The sequence below is a fragment of the Lepus europaeus genome, chromosome 9 (assembly GCF_033115175.1).
Source record: "Lepus europaeus isolate LE1 chromosome 9, mLepTim1.pri, whole genome shotgun sequence".
In the NCBI taxonomy this organism is placed as follows: Eukaryota; Metazoa; Chordata; class Mammalia; order Lagomorpha; family Leporidae; genus Lepus; species Lepus europaeus.
Window position 1 is genome coordinate 36,541,171 of NC_084835.1, and position 26,430 is coordinate 36,567,600.

A 26,430-nucleotide genomic window follows, 5' to 3' on the forward strand; every position below is an offset into this window, starting at 1 on the left:
AGTTACTGTGTACTTACTCCTCCTGTGGGATCTCTGTCCTTAATGTGTTGTCCAATGTGAATTAATGCTATAACTATTACTGAAACAGTACTTTACACTTTATGTTCTGTGTGGGTGCAAATGATGAAATCTTTACTTAATATATACTAAATCAATCTTCTGTATATAAAGATAATTAAAAATGAATCTTGATGTGAATGGAATGGGAGAGGGAGCGGGAGATGGGAGGGGTGCGGGTGGGAGGGAAGTTATGGGGGGGGATGCCATTGTAATCCATAAACTGTACTTTGGAAATTTATATTTACTAAATAAAAGTTTAAAAAAAATAAAGCAACACTAGTACATCCTAGCTGTGATTTCATACAATTTTACTTGTGAAGATATGATGGCATTAAAAAGTTGAGTAAAGAGTTGTTTTAATAAAAATATTAGACATAATCATGCAGGTGGTACTCAGAAATGGTAAAAGTCATAAAAGTGGCATGTTCATGGCTGAAGTCTAGAAAACCATTCAGAAGATAAATTTTTGTTATTTCACTGTTTCTACTATTTCATCATTGAGATTTCTGATATTTGTTCCTATTTATAACATAACTATATACTCAAGGCAGAAAATTTGGAGACACAGAAAAACATCGATGAAAACCATAAAAATCAACCATACAGCTACCCCTTAAAGAAAAGCACAGTTAAAATTTTGTGGGGTCTTTTTATACCCTTCTCCCCCCAAAAATAGAGCTGTACTCATATTTTCTGTTTCATAGCCAGATTTTCCACTTAGCAAAACTAGTGTACATTTTCCCACAAAGCAGTAGGCTTTTCTCTTCAACACCTCTTTGGTAGGATGAAGATTATTCTGTCATGTTGTTAAGTCAAAATCTGATTAATAAATTCCTGGTTCCAGTTGTTCACTGCATATTAAAGGCTGCAATGAACATCTCTGGAATTAAGACTCTTGAATAAATACTGAGCATTTATGTAGAACAAATTTTAGAAGAGGAGCAGCTAGTTCAAATGGTTTGCCCATTATAAAAATGTTTTGCAGCAAGTTAACAAATGACAGAAAAATTATAATAAAAACTATTCCAACAGCAGGGTATGAGAATATACATTTCTACAAAATTTGTGATATATCTTCATCACCAGTGTTAACTTTCTTCTCTTAAAATATTTCTATCAATTACCAACACAGTCATAGATTAGTGAAGAAAATTCAGACTTGCATATTTACATATTTATACAATTAAGAAAATCACACTTTATTTACTCTCAAATTACATATTTTCACTTGAATTTTTTTCTTTTGTGAAATTACTTTTATATATCCTTTCCCTTAATTGCTGATGATATGAAACCCTGGAGGAATAACTGGATTGAGTTAGGAGATTAAATACTAAATGACTTAAATATCTTTGTCCCAAGAAGTACTTTCCTTTCTTTCTTCCAATTCTCTTTAGGTTATGGGAACAACTACTACCCAGGGGAAAGAGGATTTTACTTTTTAATATTATTCTACTTTATTCTAACTCATGAAAAAGATGGTGAAGATCAAATTAATAAAATTAATTAATTTCTTAAGAGAAAGGTGTTCTGCAATTCAACTCTATTCACAGCAATGGGTTTATTGCAATGATGCTGATACTGAGCAAGTACAGAAAATATGCTCAATAAGCTATTATGATTGAAAAATTAAACCCTAGAATAATTTTGTGATACCAGGCTCTTAAGAAGTGGGTAGGATTTGGCTCCTCAAATTCTAGCACATGTTTCAATCTCAAAGTCTAATCCAAGAGTAAAAGATTAATACTAATGGTTGATGGATTGGGGTAGAGCTTTGTTCTAATTATGGCAGCTGAAGGTGGGGCCTCTGGGAATTGACCGGATTGGACTAGCTTGTAGGGTAGAGCCTCATGATCAAATGATGGCTTTACAAGGTGAGACGACAGATAGGGTAGAAAAGGCTGCTTCCTGTGTCTCTCTTCTTGCTGGCTCACCATGCAACCTTCCCTCTGTACACTCTGCCAGTGTTAGCTTCCAGACACCAGACCAATCAGACAGCCTGATCATGCGCTGTGAGCTGCCAAACTGTAAGCTGAAATAAGCCTCTTCCTTCCCAAGAATTTTTCAAGGCTATTTTGGTTAAAGTAATAAAAAGCTAACCAAAATCCAGGCTTAGGAACTGTAATGTTGAATCTTGCTTATAACCAAGGTGGATGACTGTCACTCCCTTTGAAGGTATGATACCGTATTGTGATGGAGAAGGTTGTGGAGGAGTCTAATGCCACCTGCCTACCCCACTCTAAAAATGCCACATGGGATGCAGAACTATTTTAAGTAAGGATAATTAAGGTTCACTTTATGCGAGGACTCAGATTTCAAACTCCTTCTTGACTTCTCCAACAAATCTCTCTCCCTCTGGGCTGGCAATCAGCATTCTGAATTGAATTTGACTGAGAAGAAAATAAGATTTCAGAATATCTTTGAATGTCATGTATGTAGCATATTGTGGTATGCTTAACATACTCCTATTTACTAATAGACTGCATCTATTGCTACTAGTCAAAATAATTCACCATTATCCGTGTATGGAGTCAACGAACACTTATGGAGTACTTATTAAGTGTCAAAGAATGATTTCCTACATTAGGAATATTGAGGAACTGGCATAGCTAATTTTTCCACCACCCTAAGGCTAAGTGGGGAAGTTGAGACTGACAGTAAAGAGATGAAAATAAATCATTAGGAAGTAGAAAATAATAATCGAGGTTGTGATGCAAATCCAACTGTGGTGATATAATACTATATAACATAAGGTGAGAAACTGCATTAAAAAAATGTTCCCACAGTTGAGAACAGTTTTTCTCATACTATTTGTTGAACTCTTTACTTAGTTTAGTGTTAATCTTATATGTATAAAGTTAATTGAAAACAGATGTTAGTAAACAATAGGAATGGGAATAGATGAGGGAGGAGGAAGAAGGGTAGGAGGGCAGGTGGGGTGGGAAGATTCACCATGTTCCTAAAATTGTATTTATGAAATGTATAAAGTTTGTATAACTTAAATAAAAGGTTTCTGGGAAAAAATAACAATAATGAACATAAAAGTGAATGCATGAACTTATGACACATGTTAAAATAAGTCTAAGATTTCTAGATAATGCTGTTTTCATAATTAAAAAAAAAAACTAGCTTACCAGTTACTAAGATGACAAGTAGAGTCATACTATTAAAATAGATGGAATAGACTTAATGGAACCACATAAAAGGAAGCTTTGGATGTGGCTATATCCAATAACATAAAGAACAGCTCCCAAGTTATACTAAAACTTTCAAAGTCTGTAACGTAGGGTTTTGTTGAATGAATGAATATAATGGTAAAGGCAGGCAGGAACTCAAGATCCAGGCTAGATGACCCCTCTCCTCCCAAGCTTTTGCTGCAGAGCAAACACAGGCCATTTGGAGTAGTACCAATAAAGCCTCAGTTCTTTCCTATAGACCCTGCTGAAATTCACACGATCTGGGCGACTAAGACACCAGTACGATTAAACTCAGGCTTGTGCAAGCTGTCTATTTAAAATCATTATTGTCGATGACTGTGTTAGGTTCAGCTGTCTCCTAAGGTGAAGAATAGCAGGCTCATGAACTAATACACACTTTGTCTATTATAAAAGCAGAACCATAAATTTTAAAATACTAATATTTTGATTTCTAGCACTTCTGGTGGATGGGAACCAACTTTTTCTATTAGATAAAAAGAGTTCAATACCAAGGCCCAAGAGAGACTTAAAGAGTTCATGAACAATATTTCAATTTCTTTTAAAATCAGAAGAAAAGCATCAACATAATCTAGTCTGGAGTATATTAACCTTTTAACCAATCAGCAAGAAAATATACTTTCTATATGACTGTGTGTGTGTGTTTTAATCAAATGGCCCACAGAAGTCACAATGCAGACTTGCTTACCCACAGGTGAGAAAAATCATGTCACAGACCCCTTACCTGACAGGCGTTGTACAAGAGCTGATGTTCAAACTTCTTGATCCCAAGAATGTTCTGGAACATCTCGTAGAGTTGCTCCTTGCTCAGAATCAGCTCAGAGGCTGCACTGGCCGTCATCCGGGCCTGCTGCTTTCTGGGGTCCTCTTCCCCACGGTAGATGGCATCAAATTTGGCCATCCAAGAACTTAGCACAGTCTCCTTGCTGAGGCCGTCAATCTCAGGCAGGCTGCGCACCCTCTTCTCAATGTGCTTCTTAAAGACCTCCCGTGAGTCATTGGCAGAGCAGCCCCCACTCTGGACCATGCGGGCTACACGGTCGCTCTTCAGGAACACCTGTGGATGAACGGGAAAGACACACAGTCAGCCACGGAAGGATTAGTTCCATGGGTCCAGGTACTAAGTCAAGCTCTCCTGTTGACTAGAGGCACATCCTGTGTGATGGATTGCACCTGTGCCACCTCTTCTTGCTGTGCAGACTCAAACCAGTCACTTACATGTTCTGTTTCTATGTCTGGATGTGTAAAATGAGAATAATCAACATACGGTTACCCCTCCCCCCCCACCATCTGTGAGAGACATGTTCCGTGACTTCCGGTGGATGTATGAAGACATGGGTGTTACCCAATTTTATACATGCTGTATATTTTTTCCAATACATACCCATCTATGATGAAGTTTAATTAATTAGGCATAGTCACAGTTTAATGACAGTAACTGATCAAACAGAACAATGAAAACTATATGCTATAAGGGAATAACATCATGGATAAGGAAAGACTAATGTATTAACTGGGTAACCACAAGGATTACATGAGATTGCTACTTCATGAGAGTAGGTAGAAAATATAGACCCTGGGCTCAGGACACATGGGTTGTTTATCTGCCAATTAATAGCTGTGTGATTCCTGTCAAATTATCCTCAGTGTGCCTCAGTGTTCCTGCCTATAAATGAGGATCATAACAGCCCCTAGACTGTGGGTACTGTAAGATGAGTTACTACACGAAAAGCACTCCAAGCAGTGCCTGACTTACGTGAAGGACCACATGAGTTGTTATTATATGGAAAACACTTGCTCTGATGTCTATCATGCAGCACTTGAATAGTATTCACTGTTTGCATCTCATTTTGCAACCTCAACAATAAGCAAGTAATCCAAATAATGATATTATGAATTATCCAGTAAAATGGGTTTGCACTTTCTGAATTACAAATTCTACATGGGCAAGAACTATGTCCTTGTTTCCCACAGTACCTTTCATCCTGAGTATAGCACTTGGCACTTGGAAAGTGAATTAACCATGAACATAGGTGTATGTTAACTTTGTTTTGTAGATGGAGAAAACTAAGACTCCAGAAAGCAGATGGGACTTGCATTTGTTAACTCAAAGGTCCCACTACAAATGCATAGTCTTGCACTTCACCCTGATTGCTTCCTTTCCCGAGGGGCTCCTCCAACAGGAGGAGAACCCCTGGTTGTTTTATTTGTTCTGCATGAGGCCTGGGACCAAGCCAGCTATTGAGAATACATCACTTCCATTTCACTGCCTACCATGTGGAAGCTTACACAGACTACATGGTTCTGGAGTGCAAGGCAAGGCAGGGAAGCTGCTGCTTCCCAGTCATAGAGAGAAATCAAACATCTGACACTTCTGAGCTGGGTCCTCGCCACACTTCAAAAGATGCATCAACATCCCTCAAGAGGCAAAGTAGTCATTCATTCCCCTGTCAGACTTGGGGAGATGCCCTTGTTGACTATGAGATGGCATAGCCTGGGCACCTCGGGGACATCTCATTGCCTTGGGCTTCAACCACAAGCTGCTCTTGGGGTGGAGAGATGTTTAAAACTTGTCCTCCATTGGCTGTTGACTTAATGAACTAATCTGGAAAGGAGATCAGAGGCTCTAGTTCATAGCATAGACTGTGGCCTATTCCCTATCGCTGGGAACTGCTACTTAGTTGAGACCTTAATGTTCATTTGAAAATCACTTACAGAAGAAAAGTTTCAAATGGCTCCTCAGACTTCATGAGCTTTAAGGAGCTAAAGAATTTCCCTGAGCAGAAGTAAATTCTAATGTGGATGATTTCTACATCTAACACCGTATTAGCCTAACCTATGGGTCTGAATCTCAGAGAACACCAATGTTTTGAGGCAGATGGAGTGAATGACTAGACAGGCATGGAGCATCATGGCAGGAGCTGTCAACCATGATCCCAGGCAAGCTCTGCCACAAACTTGCCTTGTGACCTTGGTTGAGTCTCCTTCCCTTTCTGATTCTCCAACTGCTGCTCTGTGTACTGAGGAAGTCAAACCACAAGATTTTGGGCATGGCCTTTCTGGTTGCAATGTTTATAGTCTTCTTCATGATCCCATGTGTATACATACAAAGTAGAAGACCCTGTGCTAGGGGCCAGGGATACAATGGCGGGGGAAACAGAGATTCAGTTCTCATGGAATTCAAAAGACATCATCCTAATAGTCACATACAAAGAGAAGTACAATCTAGAATAAGTGCTGTCAATGGAAGTACTGGAATTCAGGTTTGCCTATACCCAGGAATCTACTCAATTATGTGATCAAGGAAGCCCTCCTGAAAGGGAACACCATTGACATCATGCATGAAAGATGGATAGGTAGAGAGTTAAGTGAAACTGTGGTTCAAGGAGAAGCAGCAATGTATGCAAAGACCCAGAGGGCCTGAGGAAATTGGGAGAAGCCAACAAGACTGTGGCAATAATAAGACGTGGAGTGACTGATAGAGGTAGGTGGGAAAGGCCAGCTGGCCAAGAGCATGGGAGGAGGCATTCGGGCTGTTGGTCTGCATTTTAAGGGCACTGTGAAGCCACAGTTGGTTTTCAGCTGAGACAGGACACAGGTAAGTTCATATTCTCTGTTGTTATTATGGGAAAGTGTCAGAGATAGGCAGGGAGGCAGGTGAAAAGGAACTTGTAGGAGGACAAGTAAACAATGTTGATGGTGGGGGGAGGCAAAGGGGTGAATTCTTTGCTGTCAGCTCTCATGAAAATCAGAAATTCTCAATCTACAACGGAGCTACACTCTATCCACATCTGTCCACACCAGTGTCCCACAAAGCCGGGGTGTGCCCCAGTTATAAACTCTCAGTGCCTTATTCTTTTCTTCCAAAGCTGCCTTTTGAAAACATCCGAATCTCCAGCTAGACTATATATTGCAGGAACGCAGGGATGTATCTGTATTTTTTCCTAATACTTCCTCTTAGTGCCTAAGATAGTTTCTGGCACATAGCTGTCTGGCACATAGTTCAGCAAGGATTTGCTAGTGCATGTGTGGATGATAAGAACAAAGCCAACTGCCCTGGCAGAGACCCTTCTGGGTAAAACTGCCTGGATAAAGATACAAAGGTAAAAACCCCAGGTACAATATACTGGCCTCAAAACCATGTGACTTAGGCTAAATGATCTATGGGAGCTGAAAAGAAGATGTAAGAAATAGGACGCTGGCATTCTAGCTCCAGCTGGTGTCCATACCTGCCTAGGTGACCCATGAAACCTGGACATGTTACCTGCTTCCCACATAGCAGCCATTCAATAAATATTGATTGATCTAGCAATGGATAATCTTAGATAAATCGCTTAACCTCCCTAACCCTAACCCTAACATGAGATTAATCCAACCTTCTTCCTTTGATGAGGATCAAATGGAGAAGACTTTGGGCAGATGGCTTGATCCAGAGGGAAGCTATGACTCCCAGGCCCCAGGAAGAATGGGAGATGAGTGGGATGTGAAGAATGCGGAGGAAGGAGGCCAATGTTTGAGCAAAGAGGAAGGACTAAAAGGAGGCAAGAAAGCCATGTGGAGAGAAGGTGGCAGCAGGAAGCTAATTTTCCAGGCACATCATTAGTCTTGGCGTCTCATCTGTTAAAACAGGAATGGAGGCCAGGGCCAGACTTATTCTATAATGAATCCAGACACTAAGTGCTTATGTGCTTATATATCTCCTCAGCAGCCATGGCAAATCATCTGTGCTGGGAGTTCCCATCTGTATTTTTTTGTTTGTTTGTTTCTGTTTTTGTTGCTCAGGGTCTGTCACAAGAGACTGCAACCCCAGGCGCAGTTCCATGCAGGCATGTCCATAAATCGTCTCTTCTTCTTTGCCAACTTCCAGACAGGTCATAATGAGAGATGGAAGATAAACCAACAAATATGGGATTGTGAAAGGCAAAGTCAATCCAACAGCTGACCTCATCCATCACCCTTCCCACCATGACCACAGCCAACCCACCTCAAGGTTGTTTCTGAAACCCTTTGGTACCTGGTGGCTACACATGTTACAGGGTGAGGCTGATTCAGGTCCCCTGTTTTGCTGATAGGCTGAGAAGCCAAGATAGAAAATTTCCCGCTCTGAAAAAGCATCTTGTTCCCAAGTACATAAGAAAAAATCCTAGATGCTAGAGAAAATAAGAGGAAAAAGAAACTCCGACAAACCTGATGGCTAATAACAAATGGTACAAAAATCACAGAAGGAATAGCCACTTTGTATGTAGCCACATCAGCATGTGTGCTGACGTCAGAGCACCTGGGTTCAAATCCTAGCTCTACGGCCTGCAACCTTTGTCACTGGAACAACTTAATCCGCCTGAGCTGCACTGTCTTCCCTTTAAAACGGGACCGTAACAATCTTAGCTTGTAGGACCTTGGTAAGGATCCAACGTGATTATGCATGCCAACTGGCATGTTGCTTACTACAGGGCATGAATGTGATAAAAGGGAGTTGCTGTTTTATACCATGTAGCCAACAAAAAGACATTTTGGGGGACAGGCATGTGGCACAGTGGGTTGAGCTGCCACTTGGGATGCACGCATCCCATACTGAAGTTCTAGGTTCAGGTCCCCACACAGCTTCTGACCCAGCTTCCTGCTAATGTGCACCATAGGAGGCAGCAGGTGATGGCTAAGGTAGCTGGGTTCCTTTACCCATGTGGAAGACCTGGATTGAATTCCAGGCTCCTGGCTTTGGCCAGGCCCAGCCTCAGCTGTTGAAAGCATGCTGGGAGTGAACCAGTAGATGGAATTCTCTTTACTTCTGTCTGATGCTCTGCCTTTTAAACAAATAAAAGATCTAAAAATACATTTTTCTTCCTTAACACGTTGTTAAACAAGAGCCTTCCCATGTGAAGGGTGAGGCGTGGCTGGGGGACTGGAGCATGGCGCTGGACCGAGGTCACCCTAGTGACAAGGTGTGTGAGGATGTGTGAGTGTGCATCATACGTGTGATTTCTGGAGCAGTAGGAAGATGACTGACAACTGCACTAAATAACAAAAGTGGGCCATCCTTGTAGTGATTTTCTACCTCAATATAGAAATCCAGTATCTTTTTTTTTTGACAGGCAGAGCGGACAGTGAGAGAGAGAGACAGAGACAGAGAAAGGTCTTCCTTTGCCGTTGGTTCACCCTCCAATGGCCGCTGCGGCAAGCGCATCTCGCTGATCCGAAGCCAGGAGCCAGGTGCTTCTCCTGGTCTCCCATGCGGGTGCAGGGCCCAAGGACTTGGGCCATCCTCCATTGCCTTCCCAGGCCATAGCAGAGAGCTGGCCTGGAAGAGGGGCAACCGGGATAGAATCCGGCACCCCAACCGGGACTAGAACCTGGTGTGCCGGCGCCGCAAGGCTGAGGATTAGCCTGTTAAGCCACGGCGCCGGCCGAAATCCAGTATCTTTATGTGTGTATATGCATGGTAAATGCCCAGACATATACCAAAGGAGCCAGTGTTGTGGCACAGTGGGTGGTGGTTCAGCCCCAGCCAAGGTCCCACAGCCAGCATGCAACAGAACTAGAATTCAACCCCACCTGTCGGACACTGAGCTCATCCTCTGAATCATGCCGCCATCTGCCCCTTCCTCACCTGGCTTTCCCCCTTGGAACCAATGCTTTGAGAATGGGTTGTCATCCTCCTGGTTCAAGGCCACTGAGTAGTTGTGGGGTAGAACATGCGTATGTGTGTGAGTGCTAATGTGTGTGTCAGAGAGAGGGAGAAAATTGAGAAGGAGCATATCTTAGTTTTGTCTGCCAAACCTGCATTTCCCTTACTTTGGTAAAAAGCACCCTAACTTCTTATTGGGAAATCATTTCACTTTCACTGCAAATGGCTCCACTGGGCTGATCCTCTACTCAGGTACCACAGTAGCATTAGTCCCAGGTTTTAACTCTTTGGTCCTCTATTCCCTTCTACTGTGCTGGCTCCAGGACAGACACATGGCCCATGTCAGCCCAACCAAGTCATCCTGAGGCCTTTGCTGAGCTTCTTAGCATCCTCTCTCTCTCCCTCTCCCCCTCTCCCCCTCTCCCCTTCTCCCCCTCTCCCTCTTTCTCTCTCTCTCCTCTGATAGTGCCTGCTGCAGGGAGAGAACGTGCCCCAAAACAAAGCCAAAACAGAGAAGAACAGAGTGGAAGTATGGGGGAAATTGAACATCCTGCTGGAGACTTCAGAGTCTCTGGATCCAGCCATGGATCCCATTCCTGGAATGTTAAATTACTTGAGGAAATAAATTTCTTGCGAGGCTTGAGCCAGTTTGAATTAGTTGTCTGTCCCCTGTAATGCCATGAGTCATGACCAGCAGAGAGGCTCCCAGGGATACACAGAGGGGAAAAGAAGAGTCGGTGGCTTCTCCATGGAAGTTGAATGATATCAGAGAGGTGACTGACATCACAGAGAGGTGACTGACATCACAGCGAGGGAGATCTCTTTCACTTGGTGGGTTCACCAGGAAAACATTAGTCCTGATTCCTGGATTGAGGGTCTTTGCTTCAGAGGATTCGACTTCCCTGGCAAAGTGAACCTAAGACGTTCTGAAGGTGCACTGATGAAGACAGCAGGTGCCTCACCCACACCACAGCTTCTTGCCTAGGTCATTGAAACCCTCACATCAAACACTCAGCGTCCTCACTGGACTAAAACCAACTCCTTCCCAATAAACTAGCCAAATATCAGAATCCCTGCACACAGAATGGCAATTCCCAGGCACTCATTAACACATTGATGACTATCAATTTTCAAATTTAATTAATAGGTAGAAATGGTACTTTCTTTTAATTTATATCATTAGTCAAATGAGCTTTCTAATTAAGATTTGCAATCTACGAATTTATAAATTCTGGTGAATGACTCTAAACATGGAGTACTATTGAGAAGGGTCTGCCTGCTCTGACAAGGGTTCTCTCATTACTCTCCCACCAGCTTTCAAAACTTGAAAAATGGGGGATATTAACCACATTCCCCAGGCGGCTTCTTAACAAAATCTTTTGTTAAGCATATTCAAGTCATTCGCTGCCATGTATCACTTTGATTCCAAATCTCATTTCTCCTCTGCATGGAATTCAACTGAAAAATTGTATTTCATCAGATCAAGCAGCATGTGTGATGCTCATTGGCAATAAAGGGTGTTACTTGCAAAATTTAAAAATGCTTACATTTGGACAACCATGAAAATGAACTTGACAAGTAAACCAGATCCATCAGGAATTTCATTGGGAAAATAGTGTATGACAGGAGTCTAAGGGGCCTATGTTGTGACGTCCATGGTTAAGTTGCCACTTAGGATGCTAGGATTTCTAATCAGAGTGCTGGTTTGGGTCCAGGCTACTCTGCTTTTGATTTGACTCCTTGCTAATATGCCTGGGAAAACAGGAGAAGATGACACAAGTATTTGGGCCCCTTCCACCCACATGGGAGACCCAGATGAATTTCTGGATTCCTGGCATCGGCCTCAATCAGTCCTGGGTATTTACAGCCTTTTTGGGGAATGAACCAATGAATGAAAGATCTCTCTATCTCCCCCCTCTCTCTGTCACTCTTTCAAATACATGAATAAATAAATGAATACATGGGGCCGGCATGGTGGTGCAGCGGGTTAACGCCCTGACCTAAAGCACCAGCATGCCGGTTCTAGTCTTGGCTGCTCCTCTTCTGATCCAGCTCTCTGCTATGGCCTGGGAAAGCAGTAGAAGATGGCCCAGGTCCTTGGGCCCCTGCACCCACATGGGAGAACCAGAAGAAGCTCCTGGCTTCTGGCTTCAGATCAGCCCAGCTCTGGCCATTGTGGCAATTTAAGGAGTGAACAAGTAGATGGAAGATCTCTCTTTCTCTCTGCCTCTCCTGTCTCTGTGTAACTCTTGACTTTCAAATAAATAAAATCTTTAAAAAATAAATTCATACATACCTACAAAAATATTTTCTTCAAAACAGTGAATCTATGGTTGGACCAACAAATGTCACAAAGGCTCTTTACTATAAAATGCCAAATGGCAAAGCAAAAAATTTTCATTAACATTTTGTTCCACTGTCCCCATGATAAAAGAGGAGTCAATTACTTTTGCAAACAGGAATGACTATGTTACTTAGTCACCACCTCTGCACAAAGGCTACAATTAACATATTCAAAGCTCTATGGTGGGCTGGAGAGCCCAAGGTGCAGACCAAGTACAAAGGGGTCTCAAAAAAAAAAAAAATCCAAGGAAAATGTGTATTATGAACAATTGCATGCATTTCAAATTTCTTTGCAACAAAATCAACATTTTTTTAGTTCCAGTTTTCCACAAGCTTTCTGAAGCTGCTTGAGTACCAGCTAAGCAGAAAGACCAACATGCTTGTTTTGAAATCATTTGCTGCTGAATAATTAAAGAAATGAATGAAGGAGCAAAGACAATGGGTGAAGAATTCCCATGGCAGGAAATCCAACTGTGCTGGATTCCCTCCCTTCAGAGCTGAGCCTCAGTACTTCAGATTGCATATAGCAGGATGGATGAGATTCCAGTGCTCAGGAACTGCTTTGTAGGGGCTTTAATCCAGCCTTGACAATGGATCAAACATCTGGATTCCAAATACAGACAATATTTATCCCCCCCTTCAAGAAAATGGATTAATATAGTTTTTTTCAAAGAACAGATAATCATTCCTGAAGGGAGCAGGCGCTGTGGTGTATCAGGTTAAGCAGTGGCCTGCAATGCTGGCATCCCATGCAGGTGTTAGCTTGAGTCCTCCTGACTGCTCTGCTTTCAATCGAGATCCCTGCTCATGTGCCTGGCAAAACAGCAGAAGATGGCCCAGGTCTTTGGGCCTCAGCACTCATGTGGGCTTTGGCCTGGCCCAGCTCTGGCCTTTGTGGCCATGTGAGGTGTGAACCAAGAGATGAAAGGTCTCTGTCTCTCCCCCTCTCTGTAACATTGCCCTTCAAATAATAAGTAAAATTGAAAAAGAAAACACTGCAGAGGAAGATATGTCTACTTCATGAATGCTGCACAAACAAGAGACAATAGACACACTGAGAAAGGATGCTGAAGAACCTACACGTACTCATGGAATTCCAAATCTAGTTTACTGACAAATAAACCACCAAGTTCTACCTATGACTTGAAACTATTGATGACATGTTCTCAGGACCTGCTCTTTCCTTTGCAGAAGGTGAATACTCAATTTGGAGAGAGCTGTAACCTCCATAAAAGAATCTACAGCAGCATTTTTATAGAATAAGTAAGCTAGTGAGACCACCTTTGTTGGGAAGCACTCACATCCCTTAGAGGTGGCTATAACTCAGGTCTTAACTTGTGACATTTAACATCTATGTGACCTTGACCAATTAATCTCTGAGCATTCGCCTCTGCAGCAGCAAAAATGGGAATATGAACAGGATCTAACTCTTAAGGTACACACATTTTATGAAAAACACTCAACAGATTGCCTACTCTAAGAATCAGCTGGAAGCCAAGTGTTTTGAGTTTTCCCCATTGCAATATGAAGTCATTCCTCAACACTGGAACCAAGTCTTAGGAGGGATAGTCCTATACAATCTAATGCTGTTGTCCCCACCGACCAATAGCTCAGAATACCAGCACTGAGCTGGGGCAGTCCTGGCCTGCTCACGCGTGATGATTCTTACCTCGTAGTAACTCTGGACGGCGTTCATGAAGGCTTCGTCAGCCACAATCTGCGTTTCCCCATTCAGGAAAGCCTGAAACCGGTCTTTGACGGTCTGCAGCTGCTGTTTGCTGATCTGCATGGAAGAGAGAGAGAGGGGAAAGTGAGGCCTTGTTCTAGACCACAGTCAGGATGTCTTGGTGCTGCAAATTCCAGGCTCAGGGATGTGCTGGAGTTGGCTGGTACAGATTTGTGAGAGCAGGAACTTTTGTGAGCCAGTGTTCAAATCATGCAGTATTTAAAAATCATGTGACTTACAGCTAAACTGAATTAAAAACAAAGGTTGTACATTTTTAATACTCAAATGCATTGCCTCCTGATGATGGGACCACATTTTGCTTTTATCAGTGCATTAGAGGCTAGTTAGATCTGTGATTTTTGTGTGATGGACATCACATTTAACAGGTGCTGCCACACATTTCTCCCCAAATACACATGCAGTGATGTCTCACTGGCAAGTCAACTGATACAAGCCGATGCAGGACTGTTTGGAGATCACTGAGAACTGCTACAAAACTACAAAACAGGTTCTGTGTGTGGCCACAGGGGCAGGCCTCTGGAGCAGCTATTATGGCAACTCTTCATATGCTGACGTTCCATGTTGGAATGCCTGGGTTCGAGTTTTCCCTCCACTTCCAATTCCAGCTTCCTGCTAATGCGCACCCTGGTAATCAGCTGGTCATGTTTCAAGTATTTGGGTCCCTACCACCCACACAGGAGACCTGGATTGGGTTCCAGGCTTTGGCTTGGTCCAGTGCTGGCTGTTATGGGCATTTTAGCATTTGGGGAATAAATCAGTGGATAGAAGATCTTTCCCTCTCTCTCTGCTTTTCAATTAAAAAAAAAACAATACATTTTAAAAATAAAGAGATGATTGTTAAACATCTGACAGCAAACAAACTATTGCACTGGTCTTTAAAGTAGTTTGACTGCTGGCACCGTGGCTCACTTGGCTAATCCTTCACCTGCAGTGCCGGCACCCCAGGTTCTAGTCCCTGTTGGGGCGCTGGATTCTGTCCCGGTTGCTCCTCTTCCAGGCCAGCTCTCTGCTGTGGCCCGGGAAGGCAATGGAGGATGGCCCAAGTGCTTGGGCCCTGCACCTGCATGGGAGACCAGGAGGAAGTTCCTGGCTTCGGATCGGCTCAGCGCGCTGGCCATAGTGGCCATTTTGGGGGTGAACCAACGGAAAAGGAAGACTTTTCTCTCTGTCTCTCTCACTAACTATGCCTGTCCAAAAAAAAAAAAAAAAGTAGTTTGAAATACCTTGCTAAGTAGGCATTCACTTAAGAGCTTCCTAAATGAATGAATGCATGAAGTATACAAAAGATACTGTCAGACTTGCATTCAGTAGTTCTGATTTATATTTAAAAATTATATAAAAATTTTTAAAAATTTATACATGGTTACTTCAAGAATTTTGTGAAAAATGAAGATAAAGAAATATTTTTGTACACAATGTCTTGAAACTTATACAGCTTTTTAGTATAAATTTTAAAAAAGTACATACTTTTTTCAATAATTTTTATGTTTCACCAACATGTAAAAATTGTGCATTTATTTGGTGCCACGTTTGATACACAGGAGCACGTTGTGTAACGCCCAGAGTAGTAAACATATCCATCTTCTCATGAACTTTTCGGACATTGTCATATAAGAAGTCAGGTAAAATTCTGCTCCCTAAAAAGTTAAAGAAATTGAGCCTTTCATAAACAGTTTCTTTTCATTGCTGATAATGAAACACTGTATTTGTGAACTACTGTTCTGATAGAAAAAGTCAAAAAGATGACTTTTTCTTCTTACATTTCTGTAATTACTTTTTTGCTTTCATGCCACTGTGCCATCCTGGACAAGTCACCTGTATTCAGCTTGACTAGAAAGTTAAAAGTCTTTCTGGAACAGGGCTGGGTTTAAGTAAGTACACTTTATTTCCTTATTGAGCTTTCTCACTAGGAAAACACTGCTAATTCTAATTCCTCACTGTCTCAGGGTAGTTATAGCTTTTCAATGATATAATACGCAGCCTTTCCCAAAATTATGAGTTCCTAATTTATTACACAGCTTGATGACTAAGTTAATGATGGCACATTGTATTCTTGAAAAACGCAAAGTGGATATTAAAGGTTCTCACCACAAAAATGATAACTACATCAAGTTATACATTTATAAATTAGCTAGATTTAACCACTCTGCAGTGTAAGGATAGATACTCCAGAACACCAGGTTGTCCACAATGAATGCATACAGTTTTATCTTTCAATTAAATATTATGGGCTTCTATATAAAATTAAATGGATTTTACCATTAGTCAATACAAATAGGAAATAAATTTTAAAGCTATAGGGGACTCAAGCACAGCTTGAGGTTGGGTTCAATCAAGAAAGGAAACAAAGCAGAGCATCTGATAATGAACACAGATGGTGCTTGGTGTACTTTCATTGATTTTTGCAATGTTGAGAAAACTGGGGAAGAGTGGAGTCAGGGCAGATAAAAATGATTATGTATTTATCAGATTCATTTTTGTCACCTCGAGAGTACCAATGTTGAAGGTGTGTAATTTTCAAAGTATTTATTTATTTGAAAGTCAGAGAGAGAGAGAGGGAAGGAGAGGGGAGGCCGGGGAAGGGAGAGGAGAGAGAGAGAAAGACATTGATTTTCTGACTGCTGGTTCATTCCCCCGAAGTCCCTTTGACAGCCATGACTGGGCCAGGCCAAAGCCAGGAATCTGAAATTCAGTAAAAATCTCCCACGTGGGTGGCAGGGATCCAAGCACTTGAGCCATCATCGGCTGCTTCCCAGGGTGTGCATTAGCAGGACAGTGGGAAACCCACACTGCAAAATGGCATGCAAGGGCCCCACGTGAGGACTTAACTGCTAGCCCACACGTGTATAACTTTAAATTTTCTAGTTAGCCACATTCTAAAACATTAAATGGATGAAATTAATTGCAATATATTTTATTTAACCCAACATGCCCAAAGTATTTCAACATGTATCTATTATACCAACAATTATGAAATATTTCACCATCATTTACTGCTGTGTCTTTGAAGTCTGGTATTTTTCACCCCTACAACACATCTCAATTCAGAGTAACCACGGTGGAGTGTTGAGTAACCAGATGTAGATGGCAGGTAAAGAGCTGGACAGAGTGGGCCTACAGCAAAGACAGAACTCACTTCTAAGTCGCTGAAGCTTTTCTGTTCCGACCTGGGGATCTTGGTGTAAGTGGAATTGAAGAGAAAAATTACAGTTATTTGGTATTTGCTTGGAAGAATTAGAAGGAAAATATGATGTGCAGTTGATTTGTTCATAAAAATGGTACTGAAACATGAACTTCTTTTAAGCAGGCCAGAATAAAGTGACCTAGGTCACACATCCTTAGAGTACAGGGCCAAACAAAGCTGTCACAGAGTTCAGAATTCCTCCCAGGACTGGGTTACTATCAGAATGGTTTGAGTTTGTGGTCAGGATGGTGGACCAGGACAGGAGAGGGAGAGGAGACTAGTAAACTTTGCTTTTATCTTAAACACTTAAGTAACTGAAATAAAATTATGTGCGCACCATCTGAATGATCAAGATTCATTGTTGACCCAGGCCAAATTCATTATCTCTCCAACCTTTCATTAAATAAACACAGTACTCATTTATTCAAGGCACATTTACAGAGTACCTCCTGTGCTCTCAGCCCTGCATAAGGCCCCGAGGATTCAGTAGTCAACACAACTCACTCAGCCCCTGATCTCCTCGGTCAGTGCCAGGCCCTAGGGAAATCACATAAGGGCCTGTCTTCAGTGAACTTGCAGCCCAGTTGCAGGGCAAAGAGCATACACAAGAATGCCTAACATTACGTTTTACCATTTTCCAGGAGAGAAATTACAGACTCTAAAACTCAACATGCAAAGAATCTTCAGGAACATTAACATTTGTCAAGTTCATGGACTTGTTCATGGACTTTGTTCATCACAAAGCCACACTAAGCAGTGCACCTGTCCCTTGAACCTTGGAGTTCTCAGGAAAATTAAGGGCATGGATCCTGGTGGCGGAATCATTTTTAAGACTATGCTTTGCCACCTGCCAGTCCATATTTATCATTTATTCCTCCACTAATTAAATAATAAACATAGTCACTGTTCAGTTGATTGCAGAGTTCTCTCTCACTGGGCCAATGATGAAACTTTCTATACCTCAATTTTCTCATCTGCAAAGTGGGACCAGTCCTCACTTCATATGATGTCTGCATGATACTAGAGAGATGTGCAGTAAATGTGTCTTGCTATGATGAATAATTCTCATCACTAAGTCAATGCATAGACTATTTCCTTGGCAATACCTTCTTACAGCAAAATTTCCTACATAACTTCAAATTTCAGTTCATGTGCTCCTTTCCCAGATGCTAATGGGTAGCAGGCTCGGTGTTAGGATCTAGATCTATAAACTTACCAAGGTAGAATCTTAGTACCTTCCAGTTCTGTCAGAGATCACATAGTCAGCTCTGAATCCTTAGCCTCCATTGCCAGCTGAATGAGTGAATAAAAACTTTGCCTATCACCCCAGAGAACAGCCAGTCTAAGAATCAATCCATCAGACAGAGTTTATCTCCAGATAAAATTAACTGACCTACATAAGATTGAACTCAGAAAGCAAACTGAAATAATTGGCCCAGAGTAGCTGACGGTACAACTCTGAATAAACAAATGGGTTTCAATGAACTGCTTCCACAAAGAACCCCCCCCAAAATAGTTCACCCAAAAGCATTTCATTTGTAAAGAAATCACTTGTGCATTGCGGTTGGAATTCCAAATTGCAGCATTGAGTTTCAAGAGCAGAACACCTAAGAAGATAAAAGGTAATTACTGCAGAAGAAAGTGCTGCGACAGCGTTTGCTGGAACAACTCAAGTACTGTTGGTTCAGTCTGCCTCATTAACCAAGGCCTGAAAATCCCCACTGCATCTCAGGCAGGTTGTAATTTACTGCAGAATTCTGGGCAAGTATAAAATGGGATTTACAGGAGACAAAACCGCATGTTCTAAGTGCCGGTCCCAAGAGGAGCAATGCTGAAGACAGAGCAAGCTCAGGTCAAGTCCTGGCTTCACGCCAAGACCTTGACCTACAACTCGATTTTGGTTGTTCCCTCTGTAAGTAGGGAATACTGCTATCTACTTTTTAGGATTATTTGAGAACTACATGAGATAATAGATGCAAGCTACATGTAGAAGTATCTAGCATAAAGTAAGGGCTCAATTAACAAAAGCCAGAGAAGAAGTACTATTGTTATTACTTTCATTTTCTTTTTCCCTTTCATTAATCTTTAACCTTTGAATGCTACTTTTTCACTGTTTACTCAGTATTCTAAAGTCATACTGATAACTTCCGGCTTGGCCTCTCATTCCAGAGGCTGCAAAGCCAAATATGCCTTTCCTGGCCCCCTTTGCAATTATGGGTGGTCAAGGGGCTCAGGCACAAAAGTGCTGGGAAAGTACTTCCATGGCAGCATTTGAGATCCTCATCAAAAGCAGCACATCTGGTGTCAGTCCTTCCCGCCCCTCTCTTCCTTCTGCTAAGAATACAAATACATTTCCCAGAGTTGTAACATCTATTTTGTGACCATGAATGAAAAGGATGTTGACCCTTACGTTTTGGGGTAAATAAACAAACATAAATACCTGTCTCTTGACTTTTCAATATGTGAGAAAACACTGAGTCCCTACTTACTCAAGACACTGTGTACTGTCTCTGGTTTGCAGACAAATGCGTTGCCACATGGCTTACTCTGGTCATGAAATAAAGCGTACTTAGTAAGGTACTTTTTAAAAATACTCCTCCCGATACAGCAGCAACTGTATTATAAAAGAAGGAGGAAGAAATGCTTACCCTAAGGAGTAATTATTTATAGTTAACACATTATATCACATTAGCCAAATATTGACTTATTTACATAAAATTCTTTTCACTTTTTATATTATGAAATACAAAATATTCTGAAGAAGTCATTTAAATGGGCTTTAATTAAATCAGCTAGATTGAAGAAAAATCCATTTGAGAGAGTTTATCAAGGAAATATATGAATGACTAATTCTGAAATGGAAGCTAATGAGGCAAAAACCAATAACAGGCTATAACCCAATACTTCCCTCTGGAACATGGTTTCTCCAAATCCAATCATTCAAGTTACACCTTAATAGTATGCCATCCCTGTGCCCCACTGTAATGCTGAGTTTATATTTCTGCTTTAAATATGTTCATTTTTTAAACTGAGACTTGCCCTAAGCAATATTTGTGAAGTGATAGGCTTTACGTGCTAGTTATAGTTAAAGCAAATATGTACCACCATCTTGCACACATCTACCATATTTTAGGAAGTGCTTCTTTAGAGAGAAAATCAAAAATCTGTTATATATTATGTTCCTGCTCTTTAAGAATACAGGGTAGCAGCTGAATATCTTAACTAGCACTTTTAAAAATCTCTGCTTTTTTATTTAATTTTTTATAAAGAGAAATGGATTTTTAAAAATATTTATTTGAGAGGAGAGACAGAGCACTTCCACCCATTGGTTCACTTTCCAAATGCCCATAAGCAGGTGGGAGATGGGAACTCAATCTGAGTTTTCCACTGTGGTGGCAGAAGCTCAGCTTCTAGAAGCATCACCTGTGGCCCGCTAGGTGCACGTTAGTAGGAAGCTGGAACTGGCAATCTAACTGAAGTACTTCAGTGTGGAATGCAGGCATCTTGACTGATAGGCCCAGCTCTAACTCTGGACCTGGAAATCACTAAGTCATAAAAAGACCATCAGCTCTATCAGCAAAGACCTAAGTGGGCAAAAGAGAAAGAATAAAAAGATACCAGACGGTGACATGATGTCAACATAAACAGCTCTATGACCTAAAGGGAATGATGTGGAGGACAGAGTCTGAATAGCAAAGAGAGGATTGTCTCAGAAAACAGCTGTCTAGTGTAAATCAGGGGGAAATGAGACCTTTGGAGAAACTCATGCTGGATTGTGAAGTTGGATTGTGGTTGGATCAAAGAAAGAAGAGAGAAGAGGAAAGGAGAGGAGAGAAAGGAGAAAAGGAAGTCTACCTTTCATCCTTCCAAATCTAAAACATCTTTTAAAAAGGCCTTTAGTGGAGAAGGGTCCTACCCTTGAACACAATCAGAAAAACACAACAGAACACATTTTTCCAGCTTGGATGCAATGAGGCAGTATCTCTTAGGTGTTTTCATCACGTGATCTAATAGGGAGTTTTAGACCTATTATAATTGAGCCATCCAAGTACAAAGTCTTGGCATTTGCAACAACATGGATAGAAAAGAAGGTGAAATAGCCAAGTCCAGAAAGACAAGTATGACGGGCTCACATTGATGTACAGAATCTAAAAGAGATGATCTCTTAGACATTAAGAATGCAACAGTGGTTACCAAAGTTTGGGGGGAGTTATGAGTGAGGGAGGGCTGGATAGATTAATAGTTCTTAAGTTATACTTAGGCTTAAGAAGTTCTGGTGTTTGATTACACACTAAAGGAAATGTGGATCACTGTAATGTACTGTACATTTTTCTGTTAAAAAACTAGAAGAATTTTAACTGTTTTGCCATAAAGAACCATGAAATACATGAGGAGATAGATACGTTCACCCTAATTGGATACTGTACAATGTATGCATAAATTAAAATACTATATGGTAGGGGCTAGAATTGTGCCACAGTGGGTTAAGCCATCACTTGCAATGGAACCACCCATATGGAACCACCAGTACAAATCCCAGCTCCTCTGCTTCTGGTCCAGCTCCCTGCTGGTGTGCCCCTGGGAGCGGGGGAAGATGGCCCAAGTATTTGGATTGCTGCCACCCATGTGCTAAACACAGATGGAGTTCCAGGCTCCTGGCTTCAGCCTGGCCCACCCCGGCTACTGTGGCCATTTGAGGAGTAAAACAACAGATGGAAGATCTCTTTGTCTCTCCCTATCTCTGTGCCACTCTACCTTTCAAATAAATAAATTTTAAGAAAAATATATGGTACCCCTTAAATATGTACCATTCATATATGGTAATTAATTTTTTTAAATTATGAAAATGAAAGTTTCTCTAGCACAATTGTCAGCTCTTTTGTTTCAGGTCTCTTTACATGCTTAAAAATTAATAAAGACTCCCAACAAATTTTATGGATGCTGTGTTATAATATAGATTTTTATGTAGTACATTAGATAATAAAATGGAGGTTTAAAATATTTGTTTGCTAACAATAGCTATAATAAACTCATCACATTTTAATCTAAATAACACACTTTTATAAAAACAAGTTTTCCAAAATAAAGGAATAATGAAAGGACTGGCAACATAGAATAGTACTGCAAATCTCTTTTAGTGATCGTTAGAAGACAGTTGCACCCTTATGCTTCTGCATTCAATTTGTTGTGAAGTGCTGCTTTGGTTGGGGTAGGTGAAGGAAATCTGGCCTCCTGCAGATAAATTGTTGGAAAAAGAAGGGATATTTTAACAGCCCTTTTAGATAAATATGGATTCTGACGCTATCCCAAAGTTCAAGTGATAGTATCTTCTTAAAATTTCTAGAGTTGGTGTTTAGTCTCATGGTTACAATGCCAATAAAGACGCCTGCGTCCCACTGTGGAGTACTTGGGTGCAATAGCTGGCTCTGACTCCTGACCCCAGCTTCCTACTAATGCATATCCTGGCAAGTAACAAGTGATGGCTCAGTTAATGGGGTTCCTGCCATACACGCACATGGGTTGGGCTCTTGGCTCCCAGATTCCTGCGGGCATTGGAAGGGAACAAACCAACAGACGGGAGCTCTCTTTGTCTATCTTTCTGTATCCCTTTGTGTCTCAGATAAATAAACAAGTCTATCTTTACAAAATTGGCTGAAATGTGAAATCGCAAACATTACCAGTGAACTTCTTGTTTTATTCCATTAAAATACATTGGTTTATCATGTTCCTTGAAACAATCTTCTATCTTCGTATTTAAATGTATATATGCGTATATATATGCACACACATTAATCAAAAGTGTTATTATGCACATATGTTAATATGCACATATTCAAAATAATGACATCTCATTAAATATTTAATAAAATAAAAATATTTAAAAATTACATTACTTAACATCATTCATGATACCATCTCCCCTAAAAACTTCTTCAGGTGTCAGGATGTTGTCCAGCTTAAGCCAACAGATTGAACCCCTAACTGCTACCATTGGCAAAAAATACTGTCAATTGTTTTTCTTGAAAAACACACTCTCTCCATGTATTTTCTAGCAAACATCTGTGAAATACTCCAAGTTAGTATGTTCTTTCAAATACAATCTCAACAGTATGTGAGTTGTACTTTCAAATCAAAATGACCTATTATCTAGGAAAACAAAAAATAGGCTAATTCAGTTGGCAAGTCGGTCACAGAGGTCCTTTCCCATGAGATAACCATTGTTCTTCATTCCACAACCAAACTTCTTTCTGTATATGAACCATTTCACCATGCAGACTATTTTATGTACTCCAGAACATTTACATCATGTGTGGAATACTGCACACACCCAAGAACCAAACTTAAATAAAATTAAGAATTCCTACTGCTGCATCAAGACAGGCAATTTTAGTGACTAGGAGTTTTAAAGCAGCAAGTGTGTGACTGTGAGACAAACAAGCTCTCCCAGAACCATCATGGCACTGCTACTATGACTCAAGTGAAGACTACACTAGCAGCTTTACCCACCCCTGCTTTTGTGCATGACTGCAGACGTGAACACAGTGAGGAAAACACACATAAAGCCTTAGCATTATTAAGAAAAGTACCTTGCAGACAGACCCCCGGGGGTATGTGGACACACACTGAGAACCACTGACCCAGTCAATCAATAAATCTCATCAGCTGTTAAGGCCATGAGACAGTCAGCTGGAGAGTGGCTCCTATGGTCCTGGAGAATACAGCATGAGAAGACAACAGGCAGAGAACAGGGCAAGCAGTGCAGGCCCTAGCATGGCTAAATGAGCAGTAGGGATTTCATTCACAGTAGGACAGGAGTACAACAGTGACTACCAGAGGCTGGGAGGGGAGGTTGATCAGTGAGTATGAAGTTAGATCAAATACTACAAAGAACTTCTGGTGTGTTCTACTGCACAGTAGAGTAATTGCAGATAAAAATAACATGCTTTTTTTCTAAAAAAAAAAAAAAGCTTAAAAGAATGGATTTTTTAATGGTTTCAGCATAAAAAGAACACTTGAGAGGCTGGCATTGTAGCATAGTAGGTAAAGCTGCCACCTGCAATGCTGGCTGGCATCCTGTTTGGACTGGTTTCAGTCTCAGCTGCTCCACTTCTAATCCAGCTGCCAGCTCAGACTCTTGGAAAAGTAATGGAAGATGGCCCTAGTGCTTGGGCCCCTGCCACCTGCATGGGAGATCTGGAGGAAATTCTGGGATCTTGGTCTCAGTCTGGCTCAGCATTGGCTGTTGTTGCCATCTTGGGAGTCAACTAGTGGATGGAAGACTCTCTTGTTTCTCTCTCTCTTCCCCTCTCTGTAACTCTTTCAAAATAAATAAATACATCTTTAAAAAAGAGTGATTGAGCAGACAGATCCGTGAACACTGATTTGAACAAGGTACATGAGCACTGGAACATCACATGGTGCCCCATAAATGTGCACTATGTTTATTTCTCAGTTGCAAATCAGAAAAAATGAAGTCTGATGGGGAACCATCGAAGTATCTCACACAGGAAAGTAACACAATTTAATTGCACACAGGGTCTGAGAGCAGGAATGCCTGCAGGGGGTCAGCACAGAAACAGGACAATGTCTCGGGTAAGGAAGGTCTGGAATGGAACAGAATCACAGTGTGCAGAGGCAGGAACAGCTAGGGGAGGGGTGGGAGAGTCAAGTTAAGAGAAGGGGTGAGCAAGTGCAAGGGGCATAGCAGGATGGGCATACACACAAGTGAGAAAGAGAGGAGATAATGTGGGCCTATTTGAAGAACATAGCAATAATTTTTCTTATCATATATAACTAAGGTCCTGCTGACTCACCAAAAAAACATAAAATAAAATAAAAAGGATTAGAGGCAGCTCTCCATATGAGGCAACACAAGAGGGCATCCAAAAAAACAGTTTCCAGGATTGGAAATGGAATGGCAGATAGTGCCATTTGGCTGGGGCCCAGACTGTAAAGACAAGCACAGCAACATATGAAGTCACTCAGCAGCATCTTGGGTCTTCTGAGGTTTAATAGTGAATTTGTCAGCAGCAATGATTTCCAGCCAACAAGGACTGACCGCGGTCTATACAGGTGCTCCCAGATCCCTTCATGTACTGCATCGCAAGCTGTGACTGTGAGCACCACTGAAACTGACTTAGATGAGAACATGGCCCTGTCAGTCAGCAGTGGTGACAGAAGGTGTCACTGACCAGTAGCCACTCTGCAGGATGCTGGGGTATTCAGAGGGAAAAGGGGCCAAGTCCAGACATGCTCTGAAACCGGGAAATAGTGAAAACATGAGTGCAAACCCTAAACTATGGACTTGAATTCATAGTAACGGATCAATACTAGCTCATCAAGTGCAACAAACAAATCATGCTAATGCAGAGTGTTAATAAAGGGGGGACCACAAGTGGAGGACACACAGAGTTTATAGGAGCTCTGTACTTTCTATAAATATAAAACTGCTATAAAAATATATTAATCAAACAACACACACACAAACACACACATAAAGTCTTCTATGAAGGGACCCAAATATACTCCTAGCTGCATACATAATGCAGATCTAGGTATGCCCAGGGAAGAACAGAAAATCTCACCATTAAAGTTCATCCTGAAATTGAGAAGTCAGGAAAAGCAAAACCCCATCGGATCAGTGTTTCAGAGTTCCTATATCCAACACCTTAAGGGAATATGACCCAGCTGTATTCTACAGAAGTTCTAGAGCCCTCTCTGCCCCACACAGATGACTTCTGGCTGACCCTTGGCTCAATTCACCTTCTGTGATTGTTCTATTACTGAGAGCTTAAAGATATCAATAACTTAATCATTCTCCCTTCATCTCACAGAAAAAGAGTTTTGGCTCTTTTTGGAATCAAGGAGAAGGGAACTGTCCTATCAATAGAAAAGCAGTGCTTAGTTCCTGTGTTGGTGAGCATAACATGATACTCCATGGAAATTTACTGAAATCACATTGGTTAACAGAAGATCAAATTTCATTTTTCAGCAAGTCCTCACAATTCCCTTGATGCATTTTTTTTGCTTGTTTTGTGGCTATTAGTGCCACTTCAAAGCCTTTTTTGCAGTCGTTTTCCTTTATTTTATTCACTTGAACAAACCTTACCTGTTTATCCAACTGCTATTTAGTCACTTTTCTATGATTGCTCCCAGCTTCTGAACTAAACCTCTTTGCCTGCATTCCACCATCCCTTGACTGTCAGTATTTGTTATGGTAGTGATGTAAAGCATGGACTTGAATGTCTATCTTCCATCA

General features: G+C 41.2%; 1 protein-coding gene across 8 annotated transcripts in view; it reads right to left on the reverse strand.

Annotated features, from left to right (window-relative positions):
* CADPS (calcium dependent secretion activator) overlaps positions 1 to 26,430 on the reverse strand; it is a 506,306-nt gene that overhangs the window by 368,290 nt on the left and 111,586 nt on the right. For all 8 annotated transcript variants that reach the window (XM_062200191.1, XM_062200192.1, XM_062200188.1 and 5 more), the window contains 2 exons: positions 13,910 to 14,023; positions 4,000 to 4,332 (listed from right to left, as the gene is read on the reverse strand). In XM_062200191.1, the coding sequence (XP_062056175.1) occupies positions 4,000 to 4,332; positions 13,910 to 14,023 (447 nt within the window). The remainder of the gene's footprint in view (positions 1 to 3,999; positions 4,333 to 13,909; positions 14,024 to 26,430) is intronic.